At 46.2% G+C, this 13,346-nt stretch overlaps 1 protein-coding gene across 1 annotated transcript in view; it reads right to left on the bottom strand.

Annotated features, from left to right (window-relative positions):
- The window catches only part of EXOC3L4 (exocyst complex component 3 like 4), a 38,971-nt gene that overhangs the window by 9,764 nt on the left and 15,861 nt on the right, over positions 1 to 13,346 (bottom strand). The window contains exon 8 of the mRNA XM_029912084.1: positions 627 to 741. Coding sequence (XP_029767944.1) covers positions 627 to 741 — 115 coding nt within the window. The remainder of the gene's footprint in view (positions 1 to 626; positions 742 to 13,346) is intronic.

Below are 13,346 nucleotides of genomic sequence, written 5' to 3'. Positions count from 1 at the left end.
GCCAATAGGGGCGGTGGGAAGCCGCGGCCAGCACATCCCTCGCCCGCCCCACTTCCCGCCGCCCCCATTGGCCCGGGACAGTGAACTGCGGCCAGTGGGGGACGCGATCGGCCGAACCTGCTGCGTCAGCAGGTAAAGAAACTGGCTCGGCCCGCCAGGGTGCTTACCCTGGCGAGCCGCGTGCCAAACATTGCCGACCCCTGTAATAGATCATGATGGCAGACTTGTGAATAAATTAGGCTAAACAAAACCCCTAGAAAGCTATTTTTTAATCAAACAGCCAAATTCATCTCTGGTGTAATCTCACTGCCTTCACTGGGGTTTCACCAGGAGTGAAATTCACCCAAGCTGTTTTAGGATACAGTATGCTAAGAAGCCCCCAAATATACTTTTTTGTTTTGCTCCTGTGGCTTAACCAGTGCATCAATGTTTGTAACAAAAAGCCTTAAACCCTAGAAATCTGACTTGGGGTTGGAGAGGTTTAGTACCAAAACTAGACATGCCACATTTTGAAATGACCATGATCTCCTATCCATGGAAAATGGGATGTGTATTGGGGAAATGGCAATAAATCCTGAACTACCAGGTTCAGATCAAGTCCCACAAACATTCCGAACTCTTCTTACCTGCGTTTTTTGTTTTAGTTTATCAAGAACATCCTTTCTGAAGCTCATTGTCACATCAGTCAGGACATTTTCCAGTTCTGTAGTGTCAGCGTTAAATGTTGTTTGTAAGCCTCTCCTAGGGAGAGAAGTAAAAGCAATGATTTAATGGTAATCGGTATCATGTGCTACTGCTATGGACAATGTAGCCAAAATAATCTGCTCAGATTTTTCAAAGGAATCTCATGCTTCCCCAACAAATTCCCTTCTTTCCACTTGTTAATGGTCACAAAGAATTGCAGAGATGCCAACCCCCTCTAATTTTTAGTAATCCTCCTGGTTTTTTACATATAATTATGAATTCAGGCATAAATCTTCTACTTGTGCAAGCACACAGATAAAGTGTGTGTGTGTCACTGCCATTCAGGCCCGACGAACACAGCACATAAGGCCTTGGGGGGTGTTTTTCTCCACCACTCCTGTGGCACATACACGGATTGCGCACTGAGGGGCTCACAGGAGGTGATTTTGAATGGGTTGGGATGCTGCTGAATTCCCCACCCAAGACACGGGGTGGGGTCGTGCTCTAACTGCCCGGTGAGGACCGTGCTGGGCTATGTGAACACGCTCTAGGTCAGTGGTTCGCAACCTTTGCAGACTGCTTGGACCCCTTTCAGCAGTCTGATTTGTCTTGCCTACCCCAAGTTACACCTCACTTAAAAAAGTGCTTGCTTACAAAATCAGACATGAGTGTCACAGCACACTCTTACTGAAAATGCTTACGGGCTCATTTTGTCTGTATGGAATTTTAGTTTGTACTGACTTCACTAGTGCATTTTATGTAGCCTGTTGTAAAACTAGGTAACTATCTAGAAGAGTTGATGTACCTTCTGGAAGACCTCTATGTACCCCAGGTACATGTACTTCTGGTTGAGAACCACTGCACAACACACACCACCTGTGGCCTGGATGCTGCATTCACCACCCCAAACCTCACTGCCAGTCGCTGTGGCTTGCCTGCTCTCAGTCCCTCACTGCACAGCCTGCAGGGGAGGAGAAGCCGGAGGGACAAGAGGAGATGGGGGCAGAAGAAGAAGAGAGAAAGGGAATGTGACAGAGGAGAAGGATCATCCCAGGAAGGAGGTCCAGGCCTGGAACTGGCCCAGGTAATGAAGAGCCCAAGGCAGCATAGGAGGGCAACTTTCCTCAGAGCTGATCCTCTCCTTCTCCCTGTTTGGCAGTGGGGGTTGGTTGGGGCATTGCTCAGGCCCCACCCTGTTGGCCATAGATAGGGAGTGGAGGGGCAAAAGGTCCTGATTTTTACTAGGGTAGGGGAGATGGAGGGAGAGAGAACCCGGATTCTGCAGGTTGGGGGAGGAGAGAGAAGTCCAAGCAACCTCCCTAATTTTTTTTTCTGTAAGCGTCCCTGAAAGTTTCCGAGCAAGATCGCTATCTCTGCAATAGCATCACTACTAGAGGTGAGCCAGAGATGAACAGTTCTGATCTGGAGCTAGATATTGGCCACCTGCATTTCTGTAATCCGGGGAAGTTCAAATGCAGGGTTTTGATTCAGGTCCATTATGATTTATTTGCAGTAGAGCTCACTGACTGGTAAGTGCTTTCCAAGCACGTAAGGAGGACAGTCCCTGTTCTAAGGAGTGTATAGTCTGAGACAAGTAAACAGCGGTCAGGGGAAGGGCAATAACAATAAGCAATTTATGGTAATACAAAGAATAAATTATGCAGAAGTCCATTTGATTCCCTATATGCAGCATCTCTTATCAAGACGGAATTGAACAATGAAGTGTAAAAAGAGGTGTGCCTGTATGAAATTATAAAATTTTAAACAGAGAAGTCTGTTTAAAACACATAAACTGTTAACTTTGGAATGTATTAACATGACCAGAATGGAATGAGTGACAAGTTCAAGGTGAAATGAAGTTTGGAAATTTTGGTGAAGTCCACAGCAGCTTAGATAGGACTTTCTTAACCCCAGACAGAGCCTCTTTGTATTTCCCATATTACACAATAGCAATTGTGTAAAGCTCTCTTCAGCAAGTTGAAGCAGCAGCAATAAAATATTTGTGGCTAACCTTACAGCTGTGTTAGAAAGAATGCTTTTCATCTCAAGCCTTCTCTGCACACAGAGCTGTCCTAGTTTAATTTGTGGTGATTTTTTTTTTAAACCAACTTAACTGAACTGGTGCAAAGCCTGTGGGAACCCTCTTACTTAGGTTGAAACTGGGCTTAGTTTGTTGAGTTTAAGTTGATTAGGAACAGGGTAAAGCTAAACTAAACTAAGCCCCTCTGAAACTGAAGTTAAAGTGTCCACACAGGCGTTGGACCTTGTTTAACTAAACGGCTGCAAGTACCAGAGAGAGAAATGTGAGATGTAGAAACATATTTGTGGAAATGTGTGTGTGTGTGTGTGTGTGTGTGTGTGTGTGTGTATGTATATATATATATATATATATATATATATTTGGGGTGGGAAAAGGCTAGTGTAGACACAGGCTAGGTGGAATGGTCAGCCTCTCATTTTTGTTTCTGCTCTGTATTATTAAGGGCTGACCTGCTCCGAGCTAAGCCAATGACAAAACCCCTACCGAGTGGTTTTTCAGTGTGAGCAGGACTGAGCCATTAGTCCCAAAGTGTCATATTTGGATGCATAAAGCTGGACACCTAAATCTAAATTTCAAAGCACCCAGACAAGTAGTGTGATACTTTACAGGTGCTGCGCACTTGCAGCTTCTCACCTCCAGGTGCTCAATGTCTTTAAAATCATGCCACTTAAGTGCCCAAATAGGCAACCTGACTTTAGCAATCCGGCACCCCAGTCCTGCAAACACCCGTGCACATGTTTAACTTGATGCATGAATAGTCCTGCTGGCTCCAACTCCTCTCTACAGGGGTGCTGGAACTAGGGGTGCTGCAGCACACCCTGGCTTGAAGTGGTTTCCATCATATACAGGGTTTACAGTTTTGTTCAATGGCTCTCAGCACCTCCACTATACAAATTTTTCCAGCGCCACTGCATCTACATCAAGTTAAGCAGGTGCTTAAGTGCTTGCAGGATTGGGGCCCGACTTTGGAAATGCTGCCCTTCACTTCACTGTCATATGAAATCCTTAGCATGGAATTCCTTAAGAGCTAGTATCATTTAGAAATAAAAACGTGGAGTACTTGTGGCACCTTAGCCCTGGTCTACACTCCGAGTTTAGGTCGAATTTAGCAGCGTTAGGTTGATTTAACCGTGCACCTGTCCACACGACCAAGCCTGTTTTGTCGACTTAAAGGGCTCTTAAAATCGATTTCTGTACTCCTCCCCAGTGAGGGGATTAGTGCTAAAATTGACCTCGCTGGGTCGAATTTGGGGTAGTGTGGACGCAATTTGACGGTATTGGCCTCCGGGAGCTATCCCAGAGTGCTCCATTGTGACCGCTCTGGACAGCACTCTCAACTCAGATGCACTGGGCAAGTAGACAGGAAAAGCCTCGGGAACTTTTGAATTTCATTTCCTGTTTGGCCAGCGTGGAGAGCTAGTCAGCACAGGTGACCATGCAGAGCTCATCAGCACAGGGGACCATGGAGTCCCAGAATCGCAAAAGAGCTCCAGCATGGATCGAACAGGAGGTACTGGATTTGATTGCTGTATGGGGAGAAGCATCCGTGCAGGCAGAACTCCGTTCCAAAAGACGAAATGCCAATATATTTGCCAAAATCTCCAAGGGCATGATGGACAGAGGCTACAACAGGGACACACAGCAGTGCCGCGTGAAAATTAAGTGCTCAGGCAAGTCTACCAAAAAACAAAGGATGCAAACGGTCGCTCCGGGTCAGAGCCCCATACATGCTGGTTCTATGATGAGCTGCTTGCAATTCTAAGGGTGGCCCCTACCACTACCCCACCACTGTCCGTGAACACCTGCAAGGGGGGAGTCTCACGCAACAGGGATGATGATGAGGAGGAGGTTGAGGATAGCGCACAGCAGGCAAGTGGAGAATCCCTTCTCCTTGGCAGCCAGGAACTGTTCATCACCCTGGAGCCAATACCCTCACAACCCTCCCAAGGTGGGCTCCCGGACCATGAAGCCCGAGAAGGCACCTCTGGTGAGTGTACCTTAAATATAATACAGGGCTTAAAAGCAAGCGTGTTTAATGATTAATTTGCCATGCCAAGCCAGTAGCAAGTAGTCTGGAATCATTGCAGAACAAAACTTTGCAGCGAATGGGCCCAGGCTTTGGCTGTTTGCCTTTGTCTGAAAATAAATCATCCCGCTGTTAGCCACGCGGTGGGGGGAGGCCCGTTCATGCTGAGCTGTTCGCGTTTGGCTGACAGGGATCTTCCCAGATACTAGCCACATGGTGGGGGGAGGGGGTGAAGTGATCGTCCGAGAGAATTGGGGGGTGGTGGGGGGGGGAGGGGGGGCTGGGTTGTGCTGCACATTCACCCTAAAACCACAGCCTCTCCTTTTAAATGGCCAACCCAACGGGCTTTGCTTGGTATGGGAAAGGAGGGTGCTGCTGTTTGAAACCGTTCCCACATGTTATGAAGGTTGAAGAAGCCGAAACCCTTTGCCTTACCATGGCTGCCTGCAAGCCTAATTCTGTTGCCCCGCCGAGAGTGTGTGATGTCTCACACCAAACTGGCAGGCACTCAACATAAGAGGCAAAATGCGACCTTGTACCAAAAGCACATGTGCTATGTAATGTGAATTGCTTGATTCAGTGTGAAATAGTCTTACATTTTAGAGAAAAAAGGGATCTTTTTTTAAATACTACTCTCCCTTTCTTTCCTCCCGCAACTGCAAATGTTTCTACGTCCGTCCCCCCTTATCATCTCCGTCCCAGAGGCTTGCGCAGATTAGAAGGCGAAAAAAATGCACTCATGACGAGATGTTCTCAGAGCTCATGCAGTCCTCCCACACTAAAAGAGCTCAGCAGAATGTGTGGAGGCAAACAATTGCAGAGTCCAGGAAAGCGTTAAATGAATGCGATGAGAGGAGGGAGGAGCACGCTGAGAGGAGGCAGGATGCAATGCTGAGGCTAATGGGGGAGCAAACTGACATGTTCAGGCGTCTGGTGGAGCTGCAGAAAAGACATCAGGAGCACAGACCGCCACTGCAGCCCCTGTATAACCACCTGCCCTCCTCCCCAAGTTCCATATCCTCCTCACCCAGCCGCCCAAGAACGCAGGGGGTGGGGGGAGGCTATGGGCACCCAGGCACTCCACCCCAGAGGATTGCCCAAGCAACAGAAGGCTGGCATTCAATAAGTTTTTTGAACTGTAGTATGGCCTTGTCCTTCTCTCCTCCCCTCATCCACCACCCCACCCGATGTTTCCCTCCTCACCCACCCCTCCCGGGCTACCTTGCGAGTTTTCCCCCTATTTGTGTGGTGAATTAATAAAGAATGCATGATTTGAAAACAATAATAACTGTATTGCCTCTGAAACCGGTGACCGAATTGGGGAGGTCGGTTGGCTTACAGGGAAGTAGAGTCAACCAAGGGGGCGGGTTTTGATCAAGGAGAAACAAAGAGAACTGTCACACCGTAGCCTGGCCAGTCATGAAACTGGTTTTCAAAGCTTCTCTGATTTGCAGGGCACCCAGCTATGCTCTTCTAATCAACCTGGTATCTGGCTGTGCATAATCAGCCACCAGGAGATTTGCCTCAACCTCGCACCCCACCATAAACGTCTTCCCCTTATTCTCACACAGATATTGTGGAGCACACAGCAAGCAGCAATAACAATGGGAATATTGGTTTCGCTGAGGTCTAACCTAGTCAGTAAACTGCGCCAGCGAGTTTTTAAACGTCTAAATGCACATTCTACCATCATTCTGCACTTGTTCAGCCTATAGTTGAACTGCTCCTTACTACTGTCCAGGGTGCCTGTGTATGGCTTCATGAGCCATGACATTAAGGGGTAGGCTGGGTTCCCAAGGATAACTATAGGCATTTCAACATCCCCAACGGTAATTTTCTGGTCTGGGAAGTAAGTTCCTTCCTGCAACTGTTCAAACAGACCAAAGATCCTGAAGATGCTAGCGTCATGCACCTTTCCCGGCCATCCCACGCTGATGTTGGTGAAACATCCCTTGTGATTCACCAGTGCTTGCAGCACCATTGAAAAGTACCCTGTGAGGTTTATGTATTGGCTGCCAAGGTGGTCCAGTCCCAAGATAGGGATATGCATTCCATCTATCGCCCCACCACAGTTAGGGAACCCCATTGCAGCAAAGCCATCCACTATGACCTGCACATTTCCCAGAGTCACTACCCTTGATAGCAGCAGCTCAGTGATTGCGTTGGCTACTTGGATCACAGCAGCCCCCACAGTAGATTTACCCACTCCAAATTGATTCCCGACTGACCGGTAGCTGTCTGGCATTGCAAGCTTCCAGAGGGCTATCGCCACTCGCTTCTCAACTGTGAGGGCTGCTCTCATCTTGGTATTCCTGTGCTTCAGGGCAGGGGAAAGCAAGTCACAAAGTTCCATGAAAGTGACCTTACACATGAGAAAGTTTCACAGTCACTGGGAATCATCCCAGACCTGCAACACTATGCGGTCCCACCAGTCTGTGCTTGTTTCCCGGGCCCAGAATCGGCATTCCATGGCATGAACCTGCCCTATTACCACCATGATGTCCAAATTGCCAGGGCCTGTGCTTTGAGAGAAGTCTGTATCCATGTCCTCATCGCTATCATGATCGCGCTGTCATCGCCTCCTCGCCTGCTTTTGCAGGTTCTGCACATACTGCGGGATAATGCATGAGGTGTTTACAATGCTCACAACAGCAGTGGTGAGCCGAGCGGGCTCCATGCTTGCCGTGATATGGCGTCTGAAGGAGAGCAGGAAAGCAGAGCTGCAGCGGAATCGGTGGATGACGACAGATGCCACGAGAATAGATAGTTATACCGAACAACGAGAGGACCTGCGAGGTGGATTCATGGCACCAGGAGAGCAGAGTTGCAGTAGAAGCGGTGGAGGACGACGGTTAGCACCGTGCACATTTCCCGAGGAGGAACACATGTACCCGGGAGCCCATGACAGACAACGTGGAGAAATTCTCTACCGAGGCAATAGCAGCAGAGCAGAGTTGCAGTGGAAGCGGTGTATGATGACGGTTTGCAGACCTACTGCACCGTCTGCTGCCAGCAGCACCCAGGACACAACAGCGGCGGTGTCAGTGTGCAGCCCACTCAGCTCAGCTCACCTGCCGTGGTATGGCGTCTGCACGGAAAAAAGGCACGAAATGATTGTCTGACGCTGCTTTCACAGAGGGAGGGGCAACTGACTACATGTACCCAAAACCACCAGCGACAATGTTTTTGCCCCATCAGGCATTGGGAGCTCAACCCAGAATTCCAATGGGCGGCGGAGACTGGGGGATAGCTACCCACAGTGCACCGCTCTGTAAGTTGATGCTAGCCATGGTAGTGAGGACGCACTCCGCCAACTTAATGCGCTTAGTGTAGACATACGCAATCGACTGTACAAAATCAATTTCTAAAAATCGACTTCTATAAAATCGACCTAATTTCATAGTGTAGACATACCCTTAGAGACTAACAGATTTATTTAAGCATAAGCTTTCGTGGGCTAAAACCCACTTCATCGGATGCATGCAGTGGACAATACAGTAGGAAGGGGTGTGTGTGTGTGTGTATATATATGCACACACACACAGAGAACATGAAAAAATGGGTGTTGCCATACCAACTATAACAAGAGTAATCAGTTAAGGTGGGCTATTGTCAGCAGGAGAAAAAAAACGTTTGTAGTGATCATCAGGATGGCCCATTTCCAACAATTGACAAGAAGGTGTGAGTAACAGTAGGGGGAATAGTTCTACCTTATGTAATGACCCATCCACTCCCAGTCTTTATTCAAGCCTAATTTAATGGTCTCTAGTTTGCAAATTAATTCCAATTCTGCAGTTTCTCGTTGGAGTCTTTCTGAAGTTTTTTTTTGTTGTACTATTGCCACTTTTAGGTCTGTAATCGAGTGGCCAGGGAGATTGAAGTGTTTTCCGACCTGTTTTTGAATGTTATAATTCTTGACGTCTGATTTGTGTCCATTTATTCTTTTGCGTAGAGACTGTCGGGTTTGGCCAATGTACGTGGCAGAGGGGCATTGCTGGCACATGATGGCATATATCACATTGATAGATGTGCAGGTGAACAAGCCCCTGATAGTGTGGCTGATGTGATTAGGTCCTATGATGGTGTCCCCTGAATAGATATGTGGACAGAGTTGGCAACGGGCTTTGTTGCAAGGATAGGTTCCTGGGCTAGTGTTTTTGTTGTGCAGTGTGTGGTTGCTGGTGAGTATTTGCTTCAGGTTGGGGGGCTGTCTGTAAGCGAGGACTGGCCTGTCTCCCAAGATCTGTGAGAGTGAGGGATCGTCCTTCAGGATAGGTTGTAGATCCTTGATGATGCGCTGGAGAGGTTTTAGTTGGGGGCTGAAGGTGATGGCTAGTGGCGTTCTGTTACTTTCTTTGTTGGGCCTGTCCTGAGGTAGGTGACTTCTGGGTACTCTTCTGGCTCTGTCAATCTGTTTCTTCACTTCAGCAGGTGGGTATTGTAGTTGTAAGAACGCTTGATAGAGATTTTGTAGGTGTTTGTCTCTGTCTGAGGGGTTGGAGCAAATGCAGTTGTATCTTAGAGCTTGGCTGTAGACAATGGATCGTGTGGTGTGGTCTGGATGAAAGTTGGAGGCATGTAGGTAAGTATAGCGGTCAGTAGGTTTCCGGTATAGGGTGGTGTTTATGTGACCATTGCTTATTAGCACAGTAGTGTCCAGGAAGTGGATCTCTTGTGTGGACTGGTCCAGGCTGAGGCTGATGGTGGGATGGAAATTGTTGAAATCATGGTGGAATTCCTCAAGGGCTTCTTTTCCATGGGTCCAGATGATGAAGATGTCAGCAATGTAGCGCAAGTAGAGTAAGGGCTTTAGGGGACGAGAGCTAAGGAAGCGTTGTTCTAAGTCAGCCATAAAAATGTTGGCATACTGTGGGGCCATGCGGGTACCCATAGCAGTGCCGCTGACTTGAAGGTATACATTGTCGCCAAATGTGAAATAGTTGTGGGTGAGGACAAAGTCACAAAGTTCAGCCACCAGGTTTGCCGTGACATTATCGGGGATGCTGTTCCTGATAGCTTGTAATCCATCTTTGTGTGGAATGTTGGTGTAGAGGGCTTCTACATCCATAGTGGCCAGGATGGTGTTTTCTGGAAGATCACCAATGGATTGTAGTTTCCTCAGGAAGTCAGTGGTGTCTCGAAGATAGCTAGGAGTGCTAGTAGTGTAGGGCCTGAGGAGAGAGTCTACATAGCCAGACAATCCTGCTGTCAGGGTGCCAATGCCTGAGATGATGGGGCGTCCAGGATTTCCAGGTTTATGGATCTTGGGTAGCAGATAGAATACCCCCAGTCGAGGTTCTAGGGGTGTGTCTGTGCAGATTTGTTCTTGTGCTTTTTCAGGGAGTTTCTTGAGCAAATGATGTAGTTTCTTTTGGTAACCCTCAGTGGGATCAGAGGGTAATACAGAATAACACAGCTACCACTTAGAAATAAGAGTACGGACAGAGCTGATTTTGTAAAAAACATAGCTACTGCTTTAAAGACCATGGTGTACGAGTAATTACTGGAGAGACCATGCCATCTAGAGGCTTTCTGATGTTAGTGCTTAATGTGGATTCTAACAAAAAATGCACTGGGGAGAATGGAAGCTGCTCCAACTTAAAACTAGAGCTGTCAAGCGATTTAAAAAAATTAAGTGTGATTAATCGCGCTGTTAAACAACAATAGAATACCATTTATTTTAAATATTTTTGGATGTTTACTATATTTTCAAATACACCTCTACCCTGATATAACGCGACCCGATATAACACGAATTCGGATATAACGCGATAAAGCAGCGCTCCGGGGGGGCGGGGCTGCGCACTCCGGTGGATCAAAGCAAGTTCAATATAATGCGGTTTCACCTATAATGCGGTAAGATTTTTTTTTGGCTCCTGAGGACAGCTTTATATTGGGGTAGAGGTGTATATTAATTTCAATTACAACACAGAATACAAAGTGTGCAGTGCTCACTTTATTTTTTTTTATTACAAATATTTTCACTTTAAAAAACAAAACAAAATTATTTTTCAATTCACCTCATACAAGTACTGTAGTGCAATCTCTTTATCGTGAAAGTTGAACTTACAAATGTAGACTTGTGTACAAAAAAACTGTATTCAAAAACAAAACGGTGTAAAACTTTAGAGCCTGCAAGTCCACTCAGTCCTACTTCTTGGTCAGCCAATCACTCAGACAAACAAGGTTGGTTACAATTTTCAGCAGATAATGCTGTCTGCTTCTTGTTCACAATGTCACCTGAATGTGAGAACAGGCATTTGCATGGCACTGTTGTAGCTGGTGTTGCAAGGTATTTATGTGCCAGATTGCTAAACAACCATATGCCCCTTCCATGCTTCGGCCACCATTCCAGAGGACATGCTTCCATGCTGATGTTGCTCATTAAAAAATAATGTGTCAATTAAATTTGTGACTGTACTCCTTGGGGGGAGAATTGTATGTCTCCTGCTCTGTTCTACCCACATTCTGCATATATTTCATGTTATAGCAGTCTTGGATGATGACCCAGCACATGTTTGTTTTAAGAACACTTTCACAGCAGATTTGACAAAATGCAAAGAAGGTACCGAGGTGAGATTTCTAAAAATAGCTACAGCACTCAACCCAAGGTTTAAGAATCTGAAGTGCTGTCCAAAATCTGAGAGGGGCGAGATATGAAGCATGCTTTCAGAAGTCTTAAAAGAGCAACACTCTGATGCGGAAACTACAGAACCCAAACCACCAAAAAAGAAAATCAACCTTCTGCTGGTGGCATCTGACTCATGATGATGAAAATGAACATGTGTCAGTCTGCACTGCTTTGGATTGTTATCAAGCAGAACCCATCATCAGCATGGAAGCATGTCCTCTGGAATGGTGGCTGAAACATGGAAGGGGCATACGAATGTTTAGCATATCTGACACGTAAATACCTTGCAACGCCAGCTACAAAAGTGCCACACGAACGCCTGTTCTCACTTGCAGGTGACATTGTAAATAAGAAGCGGGCTGCAGTATCTCCCGTCAATGTTAACAAACTTGTTTGTCTTAGCGATTGGCAGAGTAGGACTGAGTGGACTTGTAGGTTCTAAAGTTTTACATTGTTTTGTTTGAGTGCAGTTATATAACCAAAAAAAATGTGCATTTGTAAGTTACACTTTCACGGTAAAGAGATTGCACTTCAGTACTTGTATGAGGTGAATTGAAAAATAATATTTCTTTTGTTTATCATTTTTACAGTGCATATATTTGTAATCAAAAATAATAATATAAAGTGAGCACTGTGCACTTTGTATTCTGTGTTGTAACTGAAATCAATATTGAAAATGTAGAAAAACATCCAAAAATATTTAATAAATTTCAATTGGTATTCTATTGTTATAAGTGTGATTAATCGTGATTAATTTGTTTTGAGTTAATCGCGTGAATTAACTGAGATTAATTGACAGCCCTATTTAAAACCAGATTCTGGGGGCCTATTCTGACCTCACTCACTACGGAGTGTGACTCGATTGATGCTATTAGTTACTCCTGATTTCCAATGGTGGGAGTGAGCTCAGCATTGATATGTGATACATCTCCCATATCCCATCACCCTTACGGATGTGGAATTTGAGTTCTCTGAGCACCCGGGTAAATAATAAACACCGTGATATACCTGAAAGGGTTGTGTTTTCAAAGGACCCCAGATATGGGTATTTGCAAAAGTTGGCTGCACAAATCCGGTAGGATGAAATTCACCCCTGCCTCACAGGGCCAATGCAAAACCTCTTATGCATTGTGTGGGGTGGGTGGGTGTGGCCAGGCCATGCAGGAGAATCTTTGTACCATCTATGTGCTCGCAACTGACCTAGAAGCAGGGTGTGGGAGAGGCTGTAGATCCCCTGGTCCCAGGGCCTCATGGAAGCAGTAGCTGTTATTCCCGCCCAGACTGGCGTAGCAGCCCCAGAGTGTGAGGCAGCCCTGGTCCTGAGCTGGGGGGTGGATTTCACCTCTGATGACCTCCATCCGCTTAGAGCCTGAACCCTCTGGCTTTCTACGTGTGGGGTGAATTTCAGCCAAACTGCAGCATGCTGATTTGGCAGTTAGACACGTGCTAATAGGCACATGCACTAATCAGGGGTTATTAGCTCCTTTGTAAAGTGTTTTGAGATCTGCTGATATAGAGCCCTATATAAAAGCTAGGCATTATTATTGATCTGAAAACCTGACTCTAAAGCTACCTTTGACATACGCAAATCCCTAAAAATCACCACAGCCAGCAATTACATTGAGAGTTTCTTTGCAGGCTAAATGTTTTCTATGGAGTTGTTCTAAGGCCAAAGGGAGCAACCATCAGATTATGCTGCTGTTTACATGCTCTTTTAACTTGTTTTTTAAACCATGACCATGTGTCTTTGAAATCTGCAAATGGGCTGGAATCTAAACCCCTCTTCTGAACACCAAACATTTCTGTTACTCCATCCCCATTTCCCAGACAAACTGAGCTTTTATCTGTGTCCCTAACTCTGAGCTAAATTTTACCCTGGGAAATAAGCACTGCTATGCAAATCAGGAGTAACTCATCCAAATCCATCCCTGGCATAACGCCATTGTTGCCCTGCAGTTACTCCG

The sequence above is a fragment of the Terrapene carolina genome, unplaced genomic scaffold (assembly GCF_002925995.2).
Source record: "Terrapene carolina triunguis isolate 2854851 unplaced genomic scaffold, T_m_triunguis-2.0 Scaffold189, whole genome shotgun sequence".
Taxonomy (NCBI): domain Eukaryota; kingdom Metazoa; phylum Chordata; order Testudines; family Emydidae; genus Terrapene; species Terrapene triunguis.
Note: the sequence above shows the minus strand (reverse complement) of the source record. Positions and strands in the feature narration are given on the sequence as shown.